General features: G+C 38.1%; 1 protein-coding gene across 5 annotated transcripts in view; it reads right to left on the bottom strand.

Annotated features, from left to right (window-relative positions):
* LOC150094664 (NPC intracellular cholesterol transporter 1-like) overlaps positions 1 to 24,850 on the bottom strand; it is a 672,338-nt gene that overhangs the window by 635,940 nt on the left and 11,548 nt on the right. For 4 of the 5 annotated variants that reach the window (XM_090411086.1, XM_090411087.1, XM_090411088.1 and 1 more), the window contains exon 2: positions 20 to 179. In XM_090411086.1, the coding sequence (XP_090267212.1) occupies positions 20 to 179 (160 nt within the window). Of the gene's footprint in view, positions 1 to 19; positions 180 to 14,459; positions 14,667 to 24,850 lie in introns of those variants that run through there. The other variant, XM_090411090.1, reaches the window with a different exon arrangement.

The raw sequence follows: 24,850 nt of genomic DNA, 5'->3' as shown, positions 1-24,850 counted from the left end.
CGCGTAAAAAATCACATACCAGGATCAAAATCAGGGCATGTTTCATGAAACAGTGGTCTTAATTCTTCAGGAAATAATCTCGGAGGGCTTTTATGAGAACACCAGGTTTTACCAGAGAGAAACCCACGTGAGCATTCACCATAGATAATACACTGATTCTTTTGAGCATCTGGAGTTGCCTGAAAGAGAGAAAGTAAATCAGCATTTCTTTAAAGAGTATTTTTTAAATATTTAAAAATAAACAGTTTTCAATGATAATTTACTAATATTTTAAAGGGCAGTAACTGAGACAGAAAGAATTCCAATGAACTACATAGTGCAATTTTATATCCTTAAAAATCTGAATAAGTTCTTGCAACAGCAGGAAAGGCCACACCCTTATGAAATTCCTTTTCTTTAAGATGATCACTGAAGCACTACCACAAAAAATGTTAACTTTATAACAAGAAATCCATCTTATAAATATGAATGCAAATGTACTCATGTCATACATCAGATTAATTTATTTATTTCAATAAACCCAGGCATCTTCTCTCAACATATACATTAACAAAAAAGCTGCTCAAAACAGCTACGCATATTTCCTATTTTTGTGTTAATGTTGCATAATTAATTATTACCATTATAATTACTAAGGCATCTTCATGCAGTCTAAGGATTCCTCACCAGAGCATACACTAACCATCACTTATACAATGTCCATAATAGCTCTCTTTCAACACATTTACTGATGAAATGCTCTCAAGGTTGGCGAGAGTGAGCATGAGATACTTGGGATGTGATGAAACAAGAAAAGGTTACTGCCAAAAATGGATACATGTGGAAGCATAAAGCAGGTGATTATATGAAGCTCTGTAGTCAGTTAGCATCAGTATGTTGGGTAGATCAGCTGAGCAGGAAAGATATTGACAATGCACAGAAACTCAGAAGGCAGTATCTGACAAAAGCAATGTATGACTGCATACCAAGGGTTAAGTGAGTAAATAGAGTAGGAGTGAAATAGATGAACAGTGAAATCAGGCAAGCTCTGCTGGAAAAAAAAAATGCTATGGAGGAGGTACAAGACAGTTGTTGGTGATCGGATTAATGAAGTGTATAAAGCACAGGCTAGAAAGGTGACAAGCATGATAAAGAAAGAAAAGATGCAGTATGAGAGGAGATTGGCTGGTCAGGGCAAGGTTAACTCAAGGGAATTTTTCCACTACATGGCAAGCAAGAGGAAGAATAATTATGGGAAATTAACATTGGTGAATAGTCAAGGAAGCAGACTAACAGCTGCAAAGGATATAGTGGAATTATTTTACTGAACGAGCAATTTATCAGCGTATATCATACTGGTGTAAATGATGCCATGCAATATATAGAAGAAAGGCAAGTATTAGGAGAATTGGAAGTGAAAAAAAACAGAGATGTATCAGATGTTGGTTGGGTTAAATGTGAATAAGGCTGTGGGAATGGATGACATATCACCGTGTTTTCTTAAGGAATGTACACCACATTTGGCTATGCCCTTGACCTGGTTGTTTAATGAAAGTCTTGCAGTGGGTAAAATTCCTAAGGAGTGGAAAGAAGGCAAAATAGTACCACTCCACAAGCATGGTTCTAAGACAGAAGTGTCCAAGTATAGGTCAGCCTATATAACTGCAGTTGTGGTCAAGGTGTTGGAGAGATTGGTAAGGAATGGAATACAGGATTGAGTTCATGGACATGGCTTTCTTTATGATAGTCAGCATGGATTTGTAAAGGGTAGGTCCTGTGTCAGTAATTTATTTGCATTTTATGATAAGGTGACAGGTGTGTTAGATAAGGAAAAATCACATATAGTGATATTCTTAGACTTTGCAAATGAGTTTGATAGATGACCACATGATAAGTTGGTGCACAAGCTGCAGAGGATAGGAATAGATAGTATATTGATTAGAAATTGGCTCTCTGAATGATACCAGCAGGTTGTGTATTATTATTATTATTATTATTATTATTAAACAAGACCTCATGGAGTCAAAGACTCATCTAGGAGGTCCTTTTATCTCACACACATCTCATCATACCGGGTCTTAAACACATTCAAACTCCTTGCAGACACCACACTCTCAGGCAAGGCATTCCAATCATTCACAACTCTGCACGAAAAAAACCTGCCTCTCACTCCCCTACTCACACCCTCTTTATACAGTTTCCAGGGATGACCTCTGGTTCTCCCCTGATCTCCCACTATTCGCTGTAGAACTTCTCCACCATTGATCCTATAGCAACCCCTTACCAACTTGTAGGTCTCTATCATATCTCCCCTCTTCCTTCTCTCCACTAGTCTCTGCAAATTACATCTTTTCAATCTTTCCTCATACTCGACATTCCAGAGGTCAGAAACTACCTTAGTCAGTCGCCTTTGGACCCTTTCCAACATCTCTTCATCCTTCTGAAAACCAGGTGACCAAATCTGGGCACAATAGTCCATGTGTGGCCTAATCAAAGCCTTATACAATGGAACAAGAATCTCCCTACTTCTACACGTCAGTGTCCTCCTCATCATTCCCAGAAGTCTTTGTGTTGTCTTCACAATTTTGGCGATGTGACCCCTAAATTTTAGATCCTTATCCACTATCACTCCCAGATCTCTTATTTCCTCTACTTCCAACAATATATTCTTACCAAGCATAAATTCTGCATCCCATCTTTGTTTTCCAAATTTTAAAACCTTACATTTTGCAACATTGAACTCACACCTCCATTTGCTTGCCCAATCACTCAATTTATTCAAGTCTTCTTGCAAGGCCACAACATCTTCACTACTCTTTATGGTTCGTCCCAACTTTGCATCATCTGCAAACAACTGAATATCTCCATCCAAATCTTCGCCAATATCATTAATATACAAGTTAAATAGTAATGGCCCTAAAACAGATCCCTGAGGCACTCCACTAGTGACTTTCCTTTTCCTGGATATTGCACCCCCATACACAACTTGTTGATACCTATCAGATAGCCAGTCTCCAATCCAATGCACTAATCTAATATCCAACCCCATCTGCTCTAGTTTGACTGTCAACTTATCATGAGGCACTCTATCAAAAGCTTTTGCGAAATCCAAGTATATTACTGTGTATCCTTCTCCTCTGTCCAAGGAAGCAGTCACTTTATTGTAATAAGTAAGTAGATTACTAAAACACGACCTCCCTTTAGCAAATCCATGCTGTCCACCAAAGATTATACCATTGTTGTCAACCCAACTCTGGATTCTAGTTCTCACAAGCTTCTCCAACAACTTAACCACAACACCCGACACACAGATAGGCCTATAGTTTGATGCTTGAGTTCGATCACCTCCTTTATGAAGTGGCACAATCTTGCCCTCCTTCCACTCTTTAGGGACTTGACCAAGTGCAAGACTCGTATTAAAAAAATATGTCAAGGCAGGTGTCAACTCTCTGGCACATTCCTTCAGAATACGCGGTGATATATTATCAAGTCCCACAGCCTTATTTACATCTAGTTTACTCAACTCCCCAAACACCTCTTGCTCACTTACAGTCAGTCTCTCCTCCCCATCATCAACTGCTCTTAATCTCTTCATGAAGTCACATTCACAAGATTGAAAGATCTTTATGAACTGCTCATTAAGTATCTCCACCACACATTCTGCAACAGCTGTCTTTATACCATTTCCTCCAATCAATGTCATCCTTCCATAATCATTCTTTCTTTTGCTGGCTACATATCGAAAGAACTCCCTAGGATTCTTTTTAGCTTCATTAGCTAACTGCTGTTCATACCTCTCTTTAGCTACTCTCACCAACCAAGTCACTCTCCTTGCCTGGTCTTTGTAGAACTCATGAAATTGGTTACTTCCACTTCTCTTATGCTGCCTCCACAATGCCCTTTTTCTCTGTATTGCATGCTTAATCTCTTTATTCATCCATCTCACACCTAACTTATTTAACCTTCTCACCCGTGGTATACATTTAGACATTGCATCCACTAAATATTTTTTGAAAATCCCCCAAGCTGCATTGATCTCTTTTCCAGCTAACTCCTCATTCCATGCTACACCTGCAAGCTGTCTCCTGAGCTCTTCATAATCACCCCCCTTGTAGTTCCACATATACCCTTTTTTCACAGGGGTCCTTGCACTGCTGGCAACCACCCAAGTAATCACCTCATGGTCACTTTCACCAATTGGTGGATGATTTGATACCTCATTGATAATTACATCCTCCGATGAGATGACCAAATCCAAGACCCTTAATCCTCTTGTGCCCTCTGTTACATACTGTCTGAGGTAGTTATCCCTCAAAAACTCAAGAAACTCATTTTCTTTACTTCCAGTTGCTATCTCTTCATTCCAGTCTATATTGCCATAATTAAAATCACCCATAATGATCACCCTTTTCTTATTTGCTTGGCTTATTTGACTATACATTTCACTATCACCACCATCCACATTACCAGGTCTATAACAACATCCCACCAAGTATTTGATTCTATTCACCTCTATCTCACACCATACTGCCTCAAAACCACTGGCCCCATTTCCCTCTTGCATCTCTACCTTGTATGGACATAACTCTTTCTCTATCATCAATAGCACTCCCCCTCCCTTTTTACCCCTTCTATCCTCACGAAACACATCATACCTTTCCATCTCTATTCCTGTCAGGATGTCATCCTCATCTAACCATGTCTCACTTATTCTGACAATCTCTGGGTGCACAGACGCAATTAGTGCAACCATTTCATCCGCCTTGTTTCTTATACTTCTAGCATTGGTATACAAACACAACAACTCATTTCTGGATCTACAGCTAGTTCCACTGATACCACTCACTCGATGTGATCTCTCCATGCTGGACTGGGGCCATTTCCCTTTCTACTTCTTCATTTTAGAACCCTTTGCAATTCCATCTGTTTCCTTTTGATCCCTGATCATCCCATTACTTTCCTGCCTACACATTCTCTCACCTCCTCTTGGAGCATCCACCTTTCTCACGCTGTGTATCCCTGTCCACCCTGAGCCTCCCCGTTTCCCTGCTCAAGTATGATGGAGCAGTCTCAAAAAAGGAGGATAACCAATGCCATGCTCCTGGAATCTGCAACCTGTTTGTAAACAACAAACTGACTGACTGGAGATCTTTGGTTGTTTGCTGATGAGGCAAAGTTGGAAAGAATTATAAGTGGCACTGCTGATGTTAATTCCCTTCAGGAAGATTTTAATAGACTTTTTATTTGGAGAAAAGGGTGGGGTTGTAGTTTTAATATAAATAAATTAAAAGCATTTTTGCATTTTGGAGTACAGAAATATAATGCTGTGTACTATATCGATGGTGTGCCATACTGCAGAAGATTAGAAGTGGATAAAATTAGAGATTTGGGAGTAATGGTTGACAGTAGACCAAAGTTTAGAGGGCATATTGCTAGGGTTGCAAAGGATACACATTGTAGTGCTTCTATGATAAGAAGTGGTTGTGACACTGTATAAGGCACTGGTCAGGCAGAACTTGGACTATTGTGCTCAGACCTGGTCCGCTTATTTTCAATGTGATGTCGAGACATTGGAGGGTGTCCAGAGGCAAGTGACTAAGACGATGTTGGGACTTTGGAATGCTGGCTATGGAGAGAGGTTGAAGAAATGTGGACTGCAGAGTTTGGTAGATAGTAAGAAAAGAGGTGATATGATAGAGATGTTTAAGTTAGTGAGAGGATTTTATCAGATTAATCCAGAGGGGATTATAAAAAGAGTAGAAGGTGAGAGGGGAAGAACCAGAGGTGGTCATCCCTGGAAGTTATTTAAAAGTGTGGTGAAGGGGGGGGGGGTTGATTTTTTACATGGAAAATTGTTATGATAAATATGTTGCCAGTTGAATGAACTTCCCGGGAACAGTCTGCTGACTCCATAGAGGGTGTAATAATAATAATAAATATGCTTTTTGGATGCTAATATGTCTTGCTTTTCAATATCTGATTGCCAAGATGAAATGTTTTTATATATAGATTTTAATACTAGAGGAATAGGGCAGGTTCAAGGTTTAGAGGTGCAAGAGGAGAGTGTGTTACAAATGCTGAGTACCCTGGATACCAGTAAAGCTGTGGGACCGGATGGTATTTCACCACGGGTTTTGAGAGAATGTGATAAAGAACTGACAGCTTTGTTGATCTGGCTCTTCAATAAAAATCTGGCTGTGGGAAAGGTACCCAAGGAATGGAAGGAAAGTAAGATAGTGCCACTTTACAAGAGTGGTAGCAGACTGGAAATGTCTAATTATAGGAAAGTATTTGTGTCATCAGTAGTTGTTATGGTCTTGGAGAAATTAGAGAGGGACTATATACAGTGTTGGGCAGGTGAGGTTAATTTTATTTGTGAGAATCAACATGGATTTGTTAAGGGTCTTGCTTTAGTAATATGATTGCCTTTTATAATAAAGTGACAAGAGCAGTTGATAATGGAAAGGCATATACTGCCATTTTTTTAGATTTTGCAAAGGCATTTGACAGGGGTGCCACATGATAAGCATTTAAGTTGCAACACATGGGTTTAGATGTCAGGTTAGTCAACTAGATTCAGGATTGGTTGTCTGATAGGTATCAGAGAGTTGTGTATGGTGAGGCAGTTTCAAGGAAGCAGAAGGTTACAAGTGGGGTTCCACAGGGCTCAGTACTGGGACCTGTATTGTTCAACCTTTATATCAATGACATTGTCAATGGATTGCAAGGGGATATTCAGTTGTTTGCAGATGATGTGAAGCTGGGAAGGGTTATCAGTAATAGTGCAGATGTGGCGTCTTGAGGTTTGGGAAACATCAATGGAACGCTGCATACTCAATTGGAGGAGCTATACTGGAGGAAGTTGGGGAGACAAGAGATCTGGGAATGATGATTGATAGAAAACTGGAATTCAGGGAGCATATTGCAAAAGTGGTGAAGATAACCCAGAGGATTGTTGCTACAATACTGAGAAGGACCTGCAGAGATAAAAGAGTTATCGTACCGTTTTATAAGACCCTGATCAGACCACACTTAGACTATTGTTCTCAGGTTTGGTCCCCAGGAGTTGAAGGGGATAAATTAACTGTGGAAAAGGTACAGAGGCAGATAACAAAGATAGTTTCAGGACTGTACAAAGTCACTTACGAGGATCGACTGAGGGAATGTGGAGTGCAGAGTTTGGTGGATAGAAGAAGGAGAGGTGATATGATCAAGACTTTTAAACTTATGAGAGGCAGTTACAGGGTAGACATTGGAGAGTTCTTTCGGTTGGTGGAACGGCAGGAAAAAGCAATGACAAGAGCCATCCTTGGAAGTTACAAAAGGAAGCTGTGAGCAAGAGGGTGAGAAGTGGTTTCTTTGCATGGAGGGTGGTTGAACTGTGGAATGCATTGCCTGAGAGAGTGGTCAGAGCAGCAATGGTCAATGAGTTCAACGAGTGGTATGATAAACTTTGTGTTTCCTAAAAACAACCTCCCATGATGGTTTCCATGGAGGCCTAGATAATATGAATAATAATAATATTATTAATAATAATATAGCATTTATAAAACACATATCTATTGCAGATAACTTTTATTATATTTCTGATAACTTGTAAATTCATTATTATTATTATTATTACATGATCCCTCCAGGGAGTCCAAAGACTCATCAAGGATAGACAGCTGTAAACTAGGTGTCCTCCCATGATGAGTCTTTGGACTCATCAATCCACCAACTGCGATCACCATCAATCCATCAACTACAACGAACCACACCTACCATCATCATGTACACCAATGCCATCTACCGCTCATCATCACAACTAGTATTTTCGTAGACAATCAAACGTCCATGCCCACAGCAGGATTCAAACTGGCAGCCTTGTGGCTGAAGAGTGGATATGCTAACTGCTCAGCCAACGAGGCAAGCTAGGTCATATATGGAAAGTTTTTTACCTTGGGTATATATACCATGTTAAAGATACTAAGCAATTTTATAAGCTAGGTTTTAATCCTTTTTTTCCCCAAGTAAGTAAACAGACAAGTAAGTCAAGTTTGCACCTGCACATAGTGCAAATCTGAGGCAACTCATGGTAAAGGTGGAGTAAGCTTTGCTCACTTTCCTTAGTATTTTCCCTTAATGCAAAACACATCCCCTTGCAGAGATGTATGATGCTATGCATTAGAGGCAAGGGCCACTACCCAGCCGGTTTCGACCTTTATTGCGGTCTTGTCAGTGGGAGCCAGACCAAAAAATACCAAGATTGAAGTAATGCAGAGCTTATAAATTTTACCTAAACAAGTTGACACAAGGACCTTATTAAATAAAATTCTCAGGATGAGAGTAAGATGTAGAAAGTTTTTTACCTTGGGTATATACTATGTTAAAGATTTTATAAACTAGGTTTTAATAATTCCCCCCCCCCAAGTAAGCAAACAGACAAGTAAGTCAAGTTTGAGCCTGCACATAGTGCAAGTCTGAGGCAGCTGGTGGCAAAGGTGGAGCAAGTTCTGAAAAATACTAAGGAAAGTGATCAGATCTTACTCCACCTTTACTACAAGCTGCCTCAGACTTGCACTACGTGCAGGCTCAAACTTGACTTACTTGGGGGAAAAAGGATTAAAACCTAGCTTATAAAATTGCTTGGTATCTTTAACATACGAGGTGGTATCAAAAAGTTTCGAGACTACTTTTGTAGCACGCAAACAGATGGCAGCACATGTACAGTAACATGGAGCACCGACCTTCATAAGTCAGTGTGCCAAAAGACATCGTCCTGTATACACCGGGAGCTGTGCAACTGGTGCTATTCTAACCACATGCGTTATCACATCTCCACGATTTCATCATGGACAGCAAGTTAGAACAAAGAATGAACATGAAATTCTGCATGAAACTTGGCAAAAACTGTGTGAAACGCCTGAGATGAAAAAACAGTCTTCACAGTGGAAGAGCCCATCATCTCCACAACTGAAAAATGCAAAGTAGGTCCGCAGCTCGAGCAAGTGCATGCTCATCGTCTTTTTCGACATTCGCGGCATTGTGCATCGAGAATTCGCCTTCAGGGGCCAGCCGTCAATAGGCAGTTCTACTGCCAGGTTTTAAGGCGTCTGAGGGAGGACATTCGGTGAACGTGACCAGATCTGTGGCGCACGAAAAACTGGATGCTGCACAACGACAATGCACCTCGTCACTGAGCTCTCCTCATACGCGAGTTTCTCGTCAGGAACAACATGATCTCACTTCAGCACCCACCCTGCTCACCAGATTTGGCTCCTGTGGAATTTGCCCTCTTCCCGAAGATGAAGATCCAGCTCAAAGGTCGCCATTTTGACAACACTGCGGAGATCCAGTGCAAATCGCAGAAGGTGCTTGACATGCTTCGAAAATAAGACTTCCAGGACACATTCCACAGGAACGCTGGGACAGCTGTATTGCTATGCAAGTGCAAGGGGACTATTTTGAAGAATTTCTTGTAAACAGAACTAGTCTCGAAACTTTTTTTTGATACCACCTCGTAGTATATACCCAAGGTAAAAAACTTTCTAAATCTTACTCTCATCCTGAGAATTTTATTTAATAAGGTCAAAGCACCTTGTGGCAACTTGTTTAGGTAAAATTTATAAGCTCTGCATTACTTCAACCTTGGCATTTTTAGGTCTGGCTCCCACTGACGAGACCTCAATAAAGGTCAAAACAATTTCGGGCCTGGCCATGAGAGGCTCTGCTTGGGGGTAGGTTTTTGCCTGTCTCTGAGTGGGACCACTGCTGAGAGGGGCCACTGCTGAGATTATGGCTCTACTTGGTGGTAGGGTGAGCCTGCCACTGGGTGGAGCCAATGCTGAGAAGTTCTTCTTGGTGATGGGGTGAGCCTGTCACTGAGTGAAACAACACTGAGTTAGGCGATCTTTTGGGTCGTCTTATTTTTAGAGCCCGCTTCACCTATACAAAGGTCGAAAGCAGTCTGGGTAGTGGTCCTTGCCTTTAATGCATAGCATCATACATCTCTGCAAGGAGATGTGCTTTGCATTAAGGGAAAATACTATGGAATGTGATCAGAGCTTACTCCACCGTTACCACGAGTTGCCTCAGACTTGCACTATGTGCAGGCGCAAACTTGACTTACTTGTCTGTTTGCTTACTTGGGAAAAAAAAGGATTAAAACTGAACTTATAAAATTGCTTGGTATCTTTAACATAGGTTATATATATGGATTTATGTCATTATGTCTACTATCAAAACAATGAGTTTTTGCAACTCTTTAATAATGAAATCATTCCTTTTGGGAATAATGAACTAGGAATAATAAAGTAAACTATTGAATTTATTTTTGACACTGCTCCTGGTTCCATTGCTTCAGTAGAAACAGTTTTCTCCTTAGTGAATTTATTATGAAACAAGGAAAAATAATCAATTGCACACTGACTCAGTAAAAACAAATTATAATTATAAAAACCTATTTCAAAGGAATGAAGTACAATGATTTTCACAAATTTAATGCATAAAGAAAACAATATTAAAAAATGATACATTCCTCTGAAAAGTATATATGGGGGCAGCTGCATCACTCACAACAACAAAATTCCAAGAAACTGAAACTTTTGGGAGTTCAACTGGTAAATTTTAAGGTTATGTATTTTACTTTAAATTTCACTTTCTTATTATTAAAAAATTTATGCAAACTTAATCTTCAAATATATTTATCAATTTTACTCATTTATTACACCCCTCACAATTACTTATTTTTTACCCCTCGAGTACCTCACATGGTCTGGGACTTGGGGATGATTGTGGACAATGAGTTGAAGTTTAGATGGCATATTACAAAGGTAGCCAAACAGCACATCAGATTATGGTTGTTAAAGCAGGGATCCAATTTGTGTGAATAATTTTTGTAGTCATAATAGTGAAGTTTAGATCACTGAAATTAATTTTCTAATATTTTTAAGAAAACATAACCCCCCACCCTCCCATTTGATTTCTTGTTTTTTCATTTTAAATTATGGGCACCCTACTTATGAGAAGCATTCAACAGAGTTGTTGCCATCACCTGCCTCTAGATCGCCTTCATAAAACCTCATCCTCAAATTAGTCCAGATATGGTTAAATCAATGGTTTAAAGAAAAATAATAACTTTCTTATCTCTACCTCTCAATGTGTTCCTTAACAGCCAAATAATCTTTTGACTTCTGAACTTAGCTATCTATCCACAGCATCCACTAATCTCTACACTCATCAGTTTCTTGCAATCTTCCATCAATGTCAAACACAGCTTGTAATCTTTTCATCCCAAAGTTCACACTGAAATGGCAACCATCATCCTTTGTCCACATTATCAATTTATTTATGTTATCCTGCAGAAGCAATATATATCAACTTTATTATTGCAATTCTCAGTATACCATCATTAACAAACAACTAAATATTCATCATCAAATTATCATATCCTTTAACTGGCAGAGTTCCGAGTTCAATTCTCTTCATGAGAGGGGGAATCTTTATATGAGCTTTTAAATTGAAACGTGTGTTAGCCAATCTCATATGAGGGCAGTAAGGTTTTTCCCTCCAGTAAACATAGAAGAAAATACCTATATACAGTGAAATCAGCCAAAATGCACAAGAAATTTACCAACAAAAATACTATTGGTATACAGTAGATGACACTATATGTAAATGATATATATAGTGGCACAATATGTGTAGATGGTGGGCTGTGTGGAGTGGAGCACCCCTTCCAAAATGATTCTTGGAGGTGCCAAGTAATAATAATTATAATTCCCTCTCAAATTATCTAAGAGCTGATAAAAACTGAGCTCAATTCTTGTCATTACCAGTGGAATCTTAACAGAGATTTTTCAACTGAGGGTGAGCTAGCCAATCTCACATGGAGGATGCAGGGTTTTTCATCATTCATACATGCAAATCAGTCAGAAAATGAACCAATTTACAAACAAAAAATACTACTGGAGAGAAGTAGATGGTGCATGGTCACATGATATGTAGGTGGAGGATTAAATGGCATACCTGGTAGATTATATGCAGCAGAGTACTCTCCTATGATGAGTCTTTAGACTTCTTGTAGGTGTCACTCTAATAATAATAATAATAATAATAATATCATTCATGTACAAATTATATAGCTACAGCCTAATAAGTGCAGTCCTGAAGCACACTGCTGGTGTTCTAATTCTGACATCAGAATCTGTCATATTAGTCTCTGCATCGTCTACACCTGAATGTTGTACCTTCAGAATGTAATTTTTGTCATTTTTTTTTTCTGTTTCAGTAACATTGTTACAATCTATATTCATTAAGGTTATCTTACCATAATCATTTATTCTTTTACTTGCTAGGTAGCAAAAGGACTTTGGACTTTCCTTTAGCCTGTGTGGCTAATTTCCTCCATAATCTGATTTATTTTGCCTTCTTTATAATATTTAATACCCATTATTATTATTATTATCTAATGCCTCCATGAATCAAAAGATTCACTGCAGGAGGTCTATATTCTCTTGTGCAAAAAGATCATCAACTCTACCTTAAACCCATTCACAGTTTCAGCAATCACCACACTTTCAGGTAATGCATTCCACTCTTCATTCACTTTCTATGCAAAGAACCTGCTTCTCACTCCCCTCCTTACACATCTTCAGTGATGGTTCTACCTTTGCCTTATACTGTATGAAATATCTCCTCCACATTAATCTGGTAATAACCCCTCACCAACTTGTATATCTCACTTATATTCCCTCTTCTTTTACTTGAAAGACTCAGTAAGTTACATTCTCCCAATTGCTCCTCATACTTGACATTCCATAGATGTCACACAATCTTAGTAAACCTTCTCTGGACTCTCTCCAATACATCCTCACCCCCCCCCCCTGAAAACCAGGCAACCAAATCTGTATACAGTAGCCCATATAGGGCCTCATCAAAGCCATATACAAGGAAACCATAATCTCTTTGCTTCTGTATGTCAGTGTTATGATGCTTAAATAACCAGTGTTTGGGGAGAAAGCAGTGTGAGAAAACTTCTGAAGAACAAAAGCAGATGAAACATATTTATAAAGAGATAAATGGGAACAACACATCTCTGAAAAATAAAGTGAATGGAGTGAGAAATGAAAAATGATCATCAAGTAAGCAAATATTGTCTTTGAAATGCATTTGCATGTCCTCACCTTTTCTGTGGTGGTGCACCACCACAAATTGGAAAAATGCAAAAGCAATCATTTTAATTAAATATCAGCATGTTTACGATTAATATAGCATCAAGTTGTACAAGTGAGAAATAGTGTCTCAAGTGAAAAATGACATCTAGTTTTCTGGTGTCAAAGGAAGTCTTCTGGAATTAATATTGTGTTTGCTAACACACAAACATTGTACTATTATTATTTCTTATTCAGTTGAAAAGACTATGAGGGCTCACTCCTGGGCAAGATTCAAACAGGTCTTTCCAACCACAGGACTGTTAATACTGATATTCTTTGTGAATCCACAAAAGCTATAGACATTTGGTGCCTATGCCACTGTGTCCATATCCTTTGATTATGATGGCATAAAAAGTAGTGAACATGATTTTTCTTCCAAAGTAAACTAAGTTGTAATAGCACTAAAATTGACAAGTTTGTTTTTATTCCACTCTAGTGCGATGCTCATGTTTACGACATCAGAAGATCTATATTATGGAAAATTTCCTAGGTTGGGATGTTTGGACACTACAATATCTGTCAAATGTAAGTAAAGGAAATGGAGTGTACAATCATCAGCAAAACTACAGTTAGGATTTCAGGTTAGTGTTGAGAGGAGGCAATTTATGTACAGGAGGAAGATCGCTAACAAAGTACAGGGTCTGGCAGCATCTGTGAGGAAATCTGAAGGAAGGAAGCCATCCATTAAACAAAAAACACCCAAAAACATGAAAAACCAATACCAGAAACGCAACCAACAAGTACAAAACACTTCTGGTCTGTAGCTCCCGGAGAGTACCCAACAAACACCCAAGCCCCAAATCGCCCTCTTGCTGTGTTCCTTTGGGTTAAGGCTCTTTACTTTGGGTGAATCGCCAGAATGACGTCACCGACGCGACACCACGCTGTTCCCCCACCCATTTCCACACGAAAACACCCATCTTCTCTAGCTCAAAAACGCTTCCACCCGCCGTTTTATTTCATCTGTAAACACCCGCACCTTACAAAAACCCTACCTTCCACCACCACAAAAATACCCACACTTCCCCTACAAAACGCAAACACACAATGCCTTCCTCACGCCACATTCATCATAAAAAATGAACAGCAGTTCCTAATATAACGGGAGCGCAAAGATAGCGAAATAACAATCACAAAGAAGAGCACAATAAAGATGATCCTGCAACCAAGTCACTTAAAGAAATTCAACTCCGGTTAAGAAAAGCATGAAAAATGAATAACAGACCAAATAGCCCGCTAAATTTGAAAAAAAAAAAAAAATTAAATAAAAAATTATTCCATTACAATTTCTCTTCTTTCGCGTGCTGACGCATAGTTTCGAATCTTCCGTTCGTCGGCATACTGGGTGCAATATTGATGTACGTCCGGTGATATTTAAATCGTACGAGCCAGCATATTTCACGTGATTTCCTTTAAGTAGCGAGTGTCGAAGAGCAGGTTATCGTCGTATAGTCAAACCGAAAGACTTACTTAGTTGATTGAAAATGTGAGCATAGCAGTTTGCTTACAGCAAAGTACCATGAAAATAGCGTGTAATGGCAGCGATTGCTTCTTGTCTGAAGCGAAACCGGAATTAACGTGAATGCATGAGTATGCTCGAGTTAAAAGAACACGGCAACTAGCAAACAGCTGGATATGGAGCTGCGGGAAGGACAGAGATACAGATACGAGTGATATGGAAGAGCTTTTGTAACTAGTGAAAAAAAGTTCCGTTAGTAGATGTTTTAAAAGTTATTTAGTTATGTTAAACTGCAATAACAGTTGTGGAAGAAATTTATAGGAGCTTAGCGCCTTCGTAGTGCAATTGGAAACAGGACAGTGTGTCGCGCCCTTCGATTGGAAGAGGCCTAAGCTCAATTCTCATCGTGACGAGAGGAATCTTTATATGTTTTGTTGTTGTTTGATTGTTTTTGTTTTTTTTCTTTTCTCAGTTGAAGACGCGTTAGCCAATCTCATACGGTGGGAGCAGGGTTTTTCCTCTGGAAACTCGGGTTTTTCATTCCGCATACAGACAAATTGGCCTTGAGAACACGTAATTCACAGAAAAAAAATTATTAGTGGTGGTGTTGGTGTAAATGATGATGGTAGTGGCGGTTCGCTGTAGTTGGTGGATTAATGAACGCCTAAACTAGAATTAATTAGTGCATATAGAGAGTTGCAGAGTAGCTGCTCTCCCGCAATGAGTCTTTGGACACCTTTGAGGAGTCACGTAATAATAATAACTGTTAAAGTTGATATACACATTTGATTGCACATACAGCAGGTGGTGTATGTGAATACTTTCTCCAATGAGATGAAGGCAGTCAATTGGAATTTTGTCAGCAGATAAATGCTAACCCGATTAATTCCATTCATACTGCTCACTGATGAAGCTATTTTCACCCGTGATGGTATCAACAACACCCATAACCAGCAGCGGTGATCTGGCGAAAAATCCACATACACTATAGAAACAAATTTCTAACATCGCTTCTCTGTGGTGCAATATGATCTACAATCACTTAATTGGGCCTGTGGTATTACCAAATCGTCTCACAGGACACATTTATCTACAATTTGTGCAAAACGAAGTTCCACTACTATTGGAGGATGTTCCCTTGGCTACAAGAATTATGTTCTTTCAGCATTTTTGAGCTGCTATATATTATAGCCGTTAGGTGACACAATATCTAAATCGTACTTTCCCTGAACGAACTTTCCCTGAAATATTAAATATATATAATATTCTTGAAAAGTCTCTGTTGTAATTTCTTGTTCGTCATCTTCCTTTTTTTTTTCTTTCGTTTCTTCTGTTTTCCTTTTCTTTCTTTTACTTCGGTTTCCTACTACTACTACTACTACTTATTATTATTATTATTATTATTACTACCTCGACTTGGTAGATATGTTATAAAAATAATAACAGCATATTTGTTCGCAAACCAGCAGTCTATAGCTTCGTAATAACGCCGTGAGTATGGGCATTTTGGAATATCATTTGGAGGACTCAAACGCTTTGAAAAATTCCATATTTTATCTCTGATTGTCTGAGTTTTTGCGCTGTCACCGTACAACCATTTCTTGAGTGGGATTCATTTCCCTCATAATATAAGCACTACTCATTTCCATCATAATATGAAAGTAATTCATACCAACCTGTTTTCGAAATCTGTTTGATGATTCTCTTATAGTCTCCTCCTCTGCAAAACAAGTTACAATCCTCACTGAAACAAGAATCCTGATAACATGTTAGAACTATTCGATCACTCACAGCAAACTGAGGCACCAAGAAAACTTTATTCACAATCACATCCAGAGATGAGATAATTAATTTTTACACTCTGGACTGTCATATTCTCTCTATTATATGTACTTTAAATGATTATCTCTCGTTATCACAGGCAAGATCCTCCCTAGATGGGTAAGTTTCGACGAAACTCTGGTTGGAATGACCTGGGTTTCGATTCCCTGAAGGTAAGTTAACCATCCCTTACGTGGGGGGGGGTAGGACTTTACCCCTTTCCCCACGGAACTCTGGTTTTCATTCAAGGAAACTGAATGAAAACCAGAGTGTGTAAACATAATTTACACACAAAAATATAAATTTGTGTTAAGATTCGCCACCATTTTGCAAAACTATTGTTATAAAAGTCAATTTGGGCAGGTTTTTGTCCTCTAAGTGCCGCATGTTATTTATTATTTTTATTATTGTGTTGCAGAAGAAACTTGTTTCCTCAGTTGTGGTGAGCAGTATATGTACCATATATTTCTAATCAATGCTCCCAAAATTCACCTCCCCATAATAATAATAACCAGCCTCTCACTTGCTAATCTACTGAAATTACATTTTCGTTCCTTTCAAACCCTGACCCGGATATGCACTCTACTAAATATTCTGCACTTTATCACATACATCTTCACCTCACGACAGATACTTGAACGCTACTAGCTTCTTCCTTATAGATTCTCAAAACTCAGTGAACAACGTTCCTTCTTATCATCAACAGAACTCACCGCAATTTTTATCTTTTCTGCTCTGTAGATAATAAATATACTTTAGACAAGACGTTCTACAACTGGGATTATTTTGTTCTCTTTAACCGCGTCTCACAAATACTAAATATTCTTGGCTGTATCAAATGTATTAATGCTGCAGATTTGTTTCCAGGGAAACAAAGTTTTCAAATTAACAGTGCAGTTTATTCCTAGCCTATTAGTAACCTTACAGGTGACACAAAAAACAAACTTCACAAATAACTGTCATTTCTACTAGAGGAATCCATTTTAAATCTCCTGCACTATATACTCTACAAGCGACTTCCTTTCTCATAAGATTCCATCCTGTAACACTTCTCTGACTTTTACATTATTTAGAGAAAAAAAAATGTCTGCTGGCGCATCAACAATAATTCCTTCTGTATTTCAGTCGATTCAGTCTCTTCTTTATAATTATGCTTTTTAAATTAAATATACCAAACCCCTTTAAGTAAAAAAAAAACTCTGCTAATGCCTTTGGTTTCCTTAAAGAGAGTGGGCGAAGCCATTTTAGTCCTCTCCAACTTTCAGGGACTGAGTGAGGGTTCCAGTCCCCACCGGTAGCTAATCAGAGATGGCCAGCCCAAAACAATCACAATTCTAAGCGACCTTCAGCGAAGAGATAGAAGAGAAGTTCAGCCATCTCGAGTGCCATAACCTTAAGACAATATGTTATTGTCTAAACCAGTGCAATTTCTTGGTCGATTTTCTTGAGTTTAACAGACGAAAATCCCTACTTTACGAATGAAAAACCAGCTTGCTGAGCCACAGATCGACTAACTCTGAAATCGGTCGAACAAAGCGTCTCTAGTCGGTGACTAGAAATGAACTTATTGGCCTAGTGCTGCGGAAGTTATGGCCACTTCCACTGAGCTAAAATGCCTTTATCCGTTTAAGTGAAAACTATTAATCCTATAACCATCATTTTTATCTTACTAATCACAAACATTGGCCACTCGAACTTCATACTCTTGCATTAATCACTCTGTTTTTTTTAATAAGCTGCTATTATAATTCAATCTTACAATCATAGTCACTTCATTCCCGCTTTTGCATATAAACTGTAACAACAAATCTTTCATATTTTGTTCAACAGAAAACGTTTTGCTCAAATCATTCATCATGACTACTACAACTATCTTATGGTGTAGTTCAGTTCCTCTGGAAAAATCTAGGCTCGGTTCTGCCTTTCATCTCTTTAGCTCTGATTGGAAATATGCTTTGATTACTATATCGTTTATCATACTCCTAATCTTGGCATCACAGTGTAGCATCATTTCTTTTTCTCATTCACTTCATATAATAAGTTTAATTTAATTTAAAACATTGAAAATTAAATTGATATAAATTATATTATAAATTATTATAAATATAAATTATATATTCCTTTTGCACTCCATGGCGGTTGACCTCAAAAAGGAAGAACTAGTCGCCGACTAGAGCAACATTTTCTATGCCTTTTTCGACCGGTTCCCGAGTTAGTCGGTCTCTGCCATGGGCAAGTGGGAAATTTAATGTCTGACAATAGCATGGGTAAATCCACGCTATTTTCAGATATTAAAAATATTGTGTTAGGGTTAGGGACCACGAGATGGCGGCACTTCTTAGCTATCTTCAATTCGTGCAGATTAACTTAGTGATAGCCTTGGGCCAACTATCTCTGATTGGCTACCGGTGGGGACTGAACTACCCACTTAGTCTACAAAATTTTGTCCTCGCCAACTCCCTATACGGGAATAAAAAGCATTTTTTATTTTTTTATAAATTATAAATTAAATTAAAAAATTAAAAAACAAGTACTATATTATAGTAATGCCATCAATAATAATTCACAACTGAAACTTGAAACTAAAGCTGTTTTTAGGAGCATTTTACATATAGTGTCCATTAGAGTATTCGTTTTGTCTTCACGTACGGACAATTATTCCTGGAGCTTGAGTGAATGTATTGTCAATAAAATCCGAGGAACCTTACCAAACTGCGGACTCACATTCGCTATTTAGAGTTATTACATTTTTTTCAAGAAAATCTCAATTTATGTTTATTATTATAAAAAGTCTCCATGGAGTCAAAGATATCGTGGAAGGTCTCCACTGTTATACACACAGTTTATCACACCACACTGTCTCTGCATTCACCACACTCTTAGGCAATGCATTCCATTCACTCACTATTCTCCATGCAACAGACCTGCTCCTCACCCCCTTGCTCACTACTCTCCTTATACCAGGAATGACCTCTTGTTCTCTTCCTATGCAATAATGCCCCCCCCCCGACATTAATTTGGAAATAACTTCTTGACAGCTTATATGTCTCGATCATATCCCTCTCATCCTTCTATCTGCCAATTTCTGCAAATTGTATTTTGCAATCTCTCTTCACACTCAGAGACCAGAAACCACCTTAGTCAATCGTCTCTGACCAAATCTGCACAGAGTAATCCATATGTGGCCTGATTAAAGCCTTATACAAGGGAACCATAACATCCTTATTTATACAAGTTAGTGCCCTCTGCTTCATTCCCATTATCTGCTATGTTGTCCCACAATTTTAGTAACATGTCCTGAAACTTTAGGTCCTTGTCTGCAGATCTCTCATCTCCTCTACCTCTTTCAAGATATTTCCACCGATTGTGTACACTGCCATCTCTGCTTCCCAAATTTCAAAACCTTACACTTTGCGACATTGAATTGATAGCCCCTTATTTACCCAACCAGCCAGTGTATTTTAGTTCTCATGCACAGCCACAGAATTCGTTCTACTCCTGATAACTCTCCCCAACTTTGCATCATCTGCAAACAACTGCATATCACCATACAGCTTTATCCATATATAATTTACATACAAATTAAACAGCAATGGACTCAAAACACACCCTTGAGGTACCCCACTAGTAACTTTCTTCTTCTTCTGGGATATTGCCCATCCATAGACAACTTAATACCTATCAGACAGACATCTCCAATCCAACGAAGTAATCTACTGTCCATTCCAATTTAATTACCAGCTTGTCATGTCGCAATTTATCAAACGTCTTTGCAAAATCTAAATATATATCACTGTATATTCAACACCCTTATCCAATGTATGTCATTTTATCATAAAAAGTAAACAGATTGGTAAAACACAATCTTCCTTTAACAAATCCATGATGGTCGCCAAAGAGTGTTTTTCTGTTGTCAACCCATTTCTGAATCTTAGTTCTATCTTCTCTAACACCTTAAACACAACTCCAGACCCACAGGCTGGTGTATAATTCAAAGCCCCTAATCTTATCATCTCCCTTATGAATTGGAACAATTTACCCTCTTTTCACTCCTTTAGAACTTGACTCAGTGCAAGACGCATATTGAAAAGATATCCGAAAGCAGTTGTTAACTCTGTGGAACATTTCTTCAAAACATGTGGTGAAATAGCATCAGGTTCCAAAGCCTTATTTACATCAAGTCTATTCAATTACTCATATATATATACCTTATGTTCACTTATTAGGCAATTCCTCTTCCTCCTTTCCCACTACAGCAATCCCTCGATTCATGAGACCCCGATTAGTGCGTTTTCGATTAGTGCATTATTTTTGTTTCGATGGCCAAATTCGATTAGTATGACTCTAAAATTCAATTAGTGTGTTTATATACAGTTTATATACTGTACATCTTAAAAATAAATGTTACAGATTTTCATAATTTTCGATCTATACATTTTTTAGAGCTAACTATTTAAAAATCCACTCATCAGGATGAAATAATTTGGTTACCGATTTGAAACATTTTACAGAGTTATTTTTGAATGGCATACTACACTATTTCCATATACACAATATTCCAAATTTACGGCCAAAATTTATGTCGTCTGCTTTACATAGCATTTTGCTGATCATATCATGTTCAATTTTTCCTTACTTTTTTATTTTAAATTATTTTCCTAGCGTGTAATCATGAGTAAAAGAATTAGTGAGCAAAAAACAAAAGTGTGCAAATGATTCGAAAAGTAATCTCATTGGAAGAAAAACTTGAAATAATAAAGAAAAATGAGCAAGGCGAGTCCAGAGCAAAGATAGGACAAGAACACAAAAATGATGAATCAACTACTGAATACAAAGAGAAAGGCTCCTTCAGGTTCATCATGCATGCACTCGAAATCAAAGTATTATAATCATTGAATTAGAGAGGCTTCTTTTTACATGGATCGAAGATTGTAACCAAAAAACGGATCCCGCTAAACACTGGCCTTATTAAATCAAAAGCATTGTCTCTTTGTAACCTGGAAAGAAAGGGCTATCAATGGTGGAAAAGAAGAATTCCACGTTAGTGCTGGGTGATTGGAGCGTTTCAAAAAGAGAAATAGCCTACATAATGTTCTAATCACAGGATAAACTACAAATGCAGATAAGAAGATATCTAGAGATTTGGAAGAAAATTGTGTAAGAAGGAGACTATTGTGATCAACAAATAGTTAATGTCGATGAAACCGGCCATTTTTGGAAGCGAATGCCTTCTAAGACTTTTCTAGCCAAATCAGAGAAATCTCAGCCTGGTTATAAAGTCGCAAAGTCGAACGAAATTACTGCTAGCAATATGTGAGCCGTTTGGAAGCACATTCTTGTCTATTCAATTACTGTGCAAATGATTTTAGAGGCTTTTCAAATGAATCTAAGTTAATTAAATCTCAGTCTGAGAAGTTGAGTGATTCCGACCTGTTAAATTTAGATGCACAGCGGGAAGATTATGAAGAATATGAAGAAAATTTAATCACTGACATCACTGACAAGCCCAAAGAGATTTCACAGAAACAATTTGAAAATAGTTTTCATACAATCGAAATTTTTAAGCATCAATGCTTAGAAACCGATCCTAGTGAAGAGACAACCAGTAAAATTGCAGAAGAGGCAATAGGGCCATGCAATACCGTCAGTTGCATGAAAAAAAGAAACAGAATGCCCGCAAAATTTCGTTAGTTCAATTCTTTGTTAAGAAGCAGAATAATAAATTTATATTCTGAACATGTTTTATTGTCTTTCACTTTCATGGTTTTCCTTTAACTAGGCCCTGAGATATACCCTAATTCTTTTAGAGAAGAAATTAAGGGTCAAAAAAGAAATCTGAGGAACGAATTATAAATTTTCCAATATGTTATTATATTCGATTAGTGCGTTTTCGATTAATGCGCTTGTTTTAAAGAACGCATTAGGCGCACTAGTCGAGGGATTGCTGTACTTTCAACTTTTGCATGATGTCACATTCATAAGAATGAAATACCTTTGTAAATTGCTCATTAAATATCTGAACTATATCTTCCACAGCGGTTATCATGTCTCAATTTCACTCATCAATCTCATCCTACCCTAATCATTATTTCTTCTATTGGCCACATATCGAAAAATCTCCTTAAGATTTTTTTTTTTGCCACATTACCTAGCTGCTTCTCATACTGCACTTTTGCTACCCTTATCAAGCTAGTCACTTTCCTCGCCTACTCTTTGTACATCTCATGCAACTAGTTGTTATAACTACTTATCTTGTGCTTCTTCTATAATACATTCTTCTTCCAGATTACATACTTTATCTCTTGATTCATCCATTTCAGGTCTGCTCTATTTACCCTCTTATCCTTTGGAATATATTCTGATATTGCTTCCACCAAATAGTTCTTGAGTAGGGCCCAAGTAGCACTGATATCCTTTCCGTCCAGTTACTCTTTCCAATTTATTACCGCAAGCTGTCTCCTGAGCTTTTCATAACTACCAGCCTTATAATTCCACATATATCCCTGTCTAACAGACCTTTTTGAATGTCAAATCAAAAGTGTCAAATCTTCCACTAGTTGGTGAGAGTGATCACCAACTAGTGGAAGATTTGACACCCCATTTATAATAACATGATTTGATGAGATGATAATCGAATCCAATACTTTGATCCTCGTGTAACCTCCATTATGTACGGCCTAAAGTAATTGTGTTTCAAAAACTCCAGAAATTCATTTTCTTTGCCCCCAGATGCAGTCTCTCGATTCCAGTCTATATTACCATAATTAAAGGCTACCACAATGATCACTCCTTCCTTGCTAGCTAGGCTAATTTTTCTGTACATTTTCTTCTCATTACCCTCCATATTACCAGGTCTATAGCAACACCCAACTAAAATTTCATCCTGTTTACCTCCACCTCACACCATACTACCTCAAAACCGTGGCCACTATTTGCACCTTGCAAATTCACTTTAGATGAGCACAACTCATCTGCTACCATCAGCAGTACTCCTCTCCCTTTCTTTCCTGTCTGTCTTCACAAAAAATATCATATCCGTTAATCTCTATTCCTTTCAGGATGTCATCGTCATCTAACCATGTCTCACTTAATCTAACAATTTGGGGAGTGAATAATCTCAAGCGATGCAACCATTTCGTTCCTCTTATTTCGAATTCTTCCAGCATTAGTAAATAAACATAAGAAATCATTTCTGGTTCTACAGGTCTTAAGAACATCACTTCTCTGATGTGACTCTTCAATAGCTTCCCCAGTCCCTTTCTCCATAATTACCACCTATTCTACAAATTTCCTCACACCTAAACTCTCCCTCCCCATCCCAGGCTGTCTCGAGCTGTGTTTTCCCATTCACACATTCATAAAGTGTCTCCACGTCAACCCTGATCCCCCGTTTTCCTATTTGTGTTGTGCTTTCACTCTCATTTACTTCAATCATGATATTCCTCTCTCCATTTGCAAGCGAGCAAATACCTCCCCATCCTTCTTTCTTTTCTATTCTAGTAATGACTCACACAAACTCCAGCCGACTCTCACCAAAACCATTTAAATGCAGCCTGTCGTCTTTATACAGTTCCATCTGCCCTCAAATTCATCCCACACATTCACAAAATACACTCCTTTCTCTTCACATAACTGCGCAAACATATCATTCATAATTTTTGCGCCTCTTCAATTTATCATTATCATACCTTGGCAACACACTAACTACCTTTCCTACAACACTGTTATCTTTTACTCTTATTAATAATCTCCTTATATCCAATCTGACATTTTCCTTGTTCCTATCCAAATCATTCGTCCCTCATACACCACCAACTCTTGTGCTCTCTTTTTTCTCATGTCCATTCAAACGCTTCAAATACTCTGCTCACTGTACCACCAGAAAAACAAACCTTATGCACCTTCTCATTCACCACACCTCTAATAATGTAATCTCCATAGAGAGCAACTCTGGAATCATTCTTACATCTTTCGCATGGTCATCTTATCTTCCACTCTTTTTTACTCTTCCATGTATGTCCGTAATTCTTTTCATTTCATTTCGCATTCAGTTCATCCCTGGGCTCATTGTCATCAAATCTGCTTTCAGGTTCGGATCCAATATATGATAACACGAAGCTTCATGTTTGAGATTTTCATGTTTCATATTATGTCTTTGGTTGTGTAGCATCTGCAGCAGACCTCACATTGATGTTCTGACAAGGATATTCAAAAATAATTGACCCATGTATCTTCTCCTGAGTTACATTCTGATCTTGTAATGGAAGCTGATAATCATGTATTTTATGAATACTTAGCGTAACAGCAGTAGGCCTGGATATACCTCAAGACATCATCATGGTACTACTACTGTCTTGATGTGTAGAACTGGCAAAAGGCGAAACTGTAGCTTTGT

The sequence above is a fragment of the Typopeltis vanoorti genome, chromosome 21 (genome assembly GCF_054136105.1).
Source record: "Typopeltis vanoorti isolate ZY-2024b chromosome 21, IOZ_Tvanoo_1.0, whole genome shotgun sequence".
NCBI lineage: Eukaryota > Metazoa > Arthropoda > Arachnida > Uropygi > Thelyphonidae > Typopeltis > Typopeltis vanoorti.
This window is presented reverse-complemented; position numbering and strand designations above follow the sequence as displayed.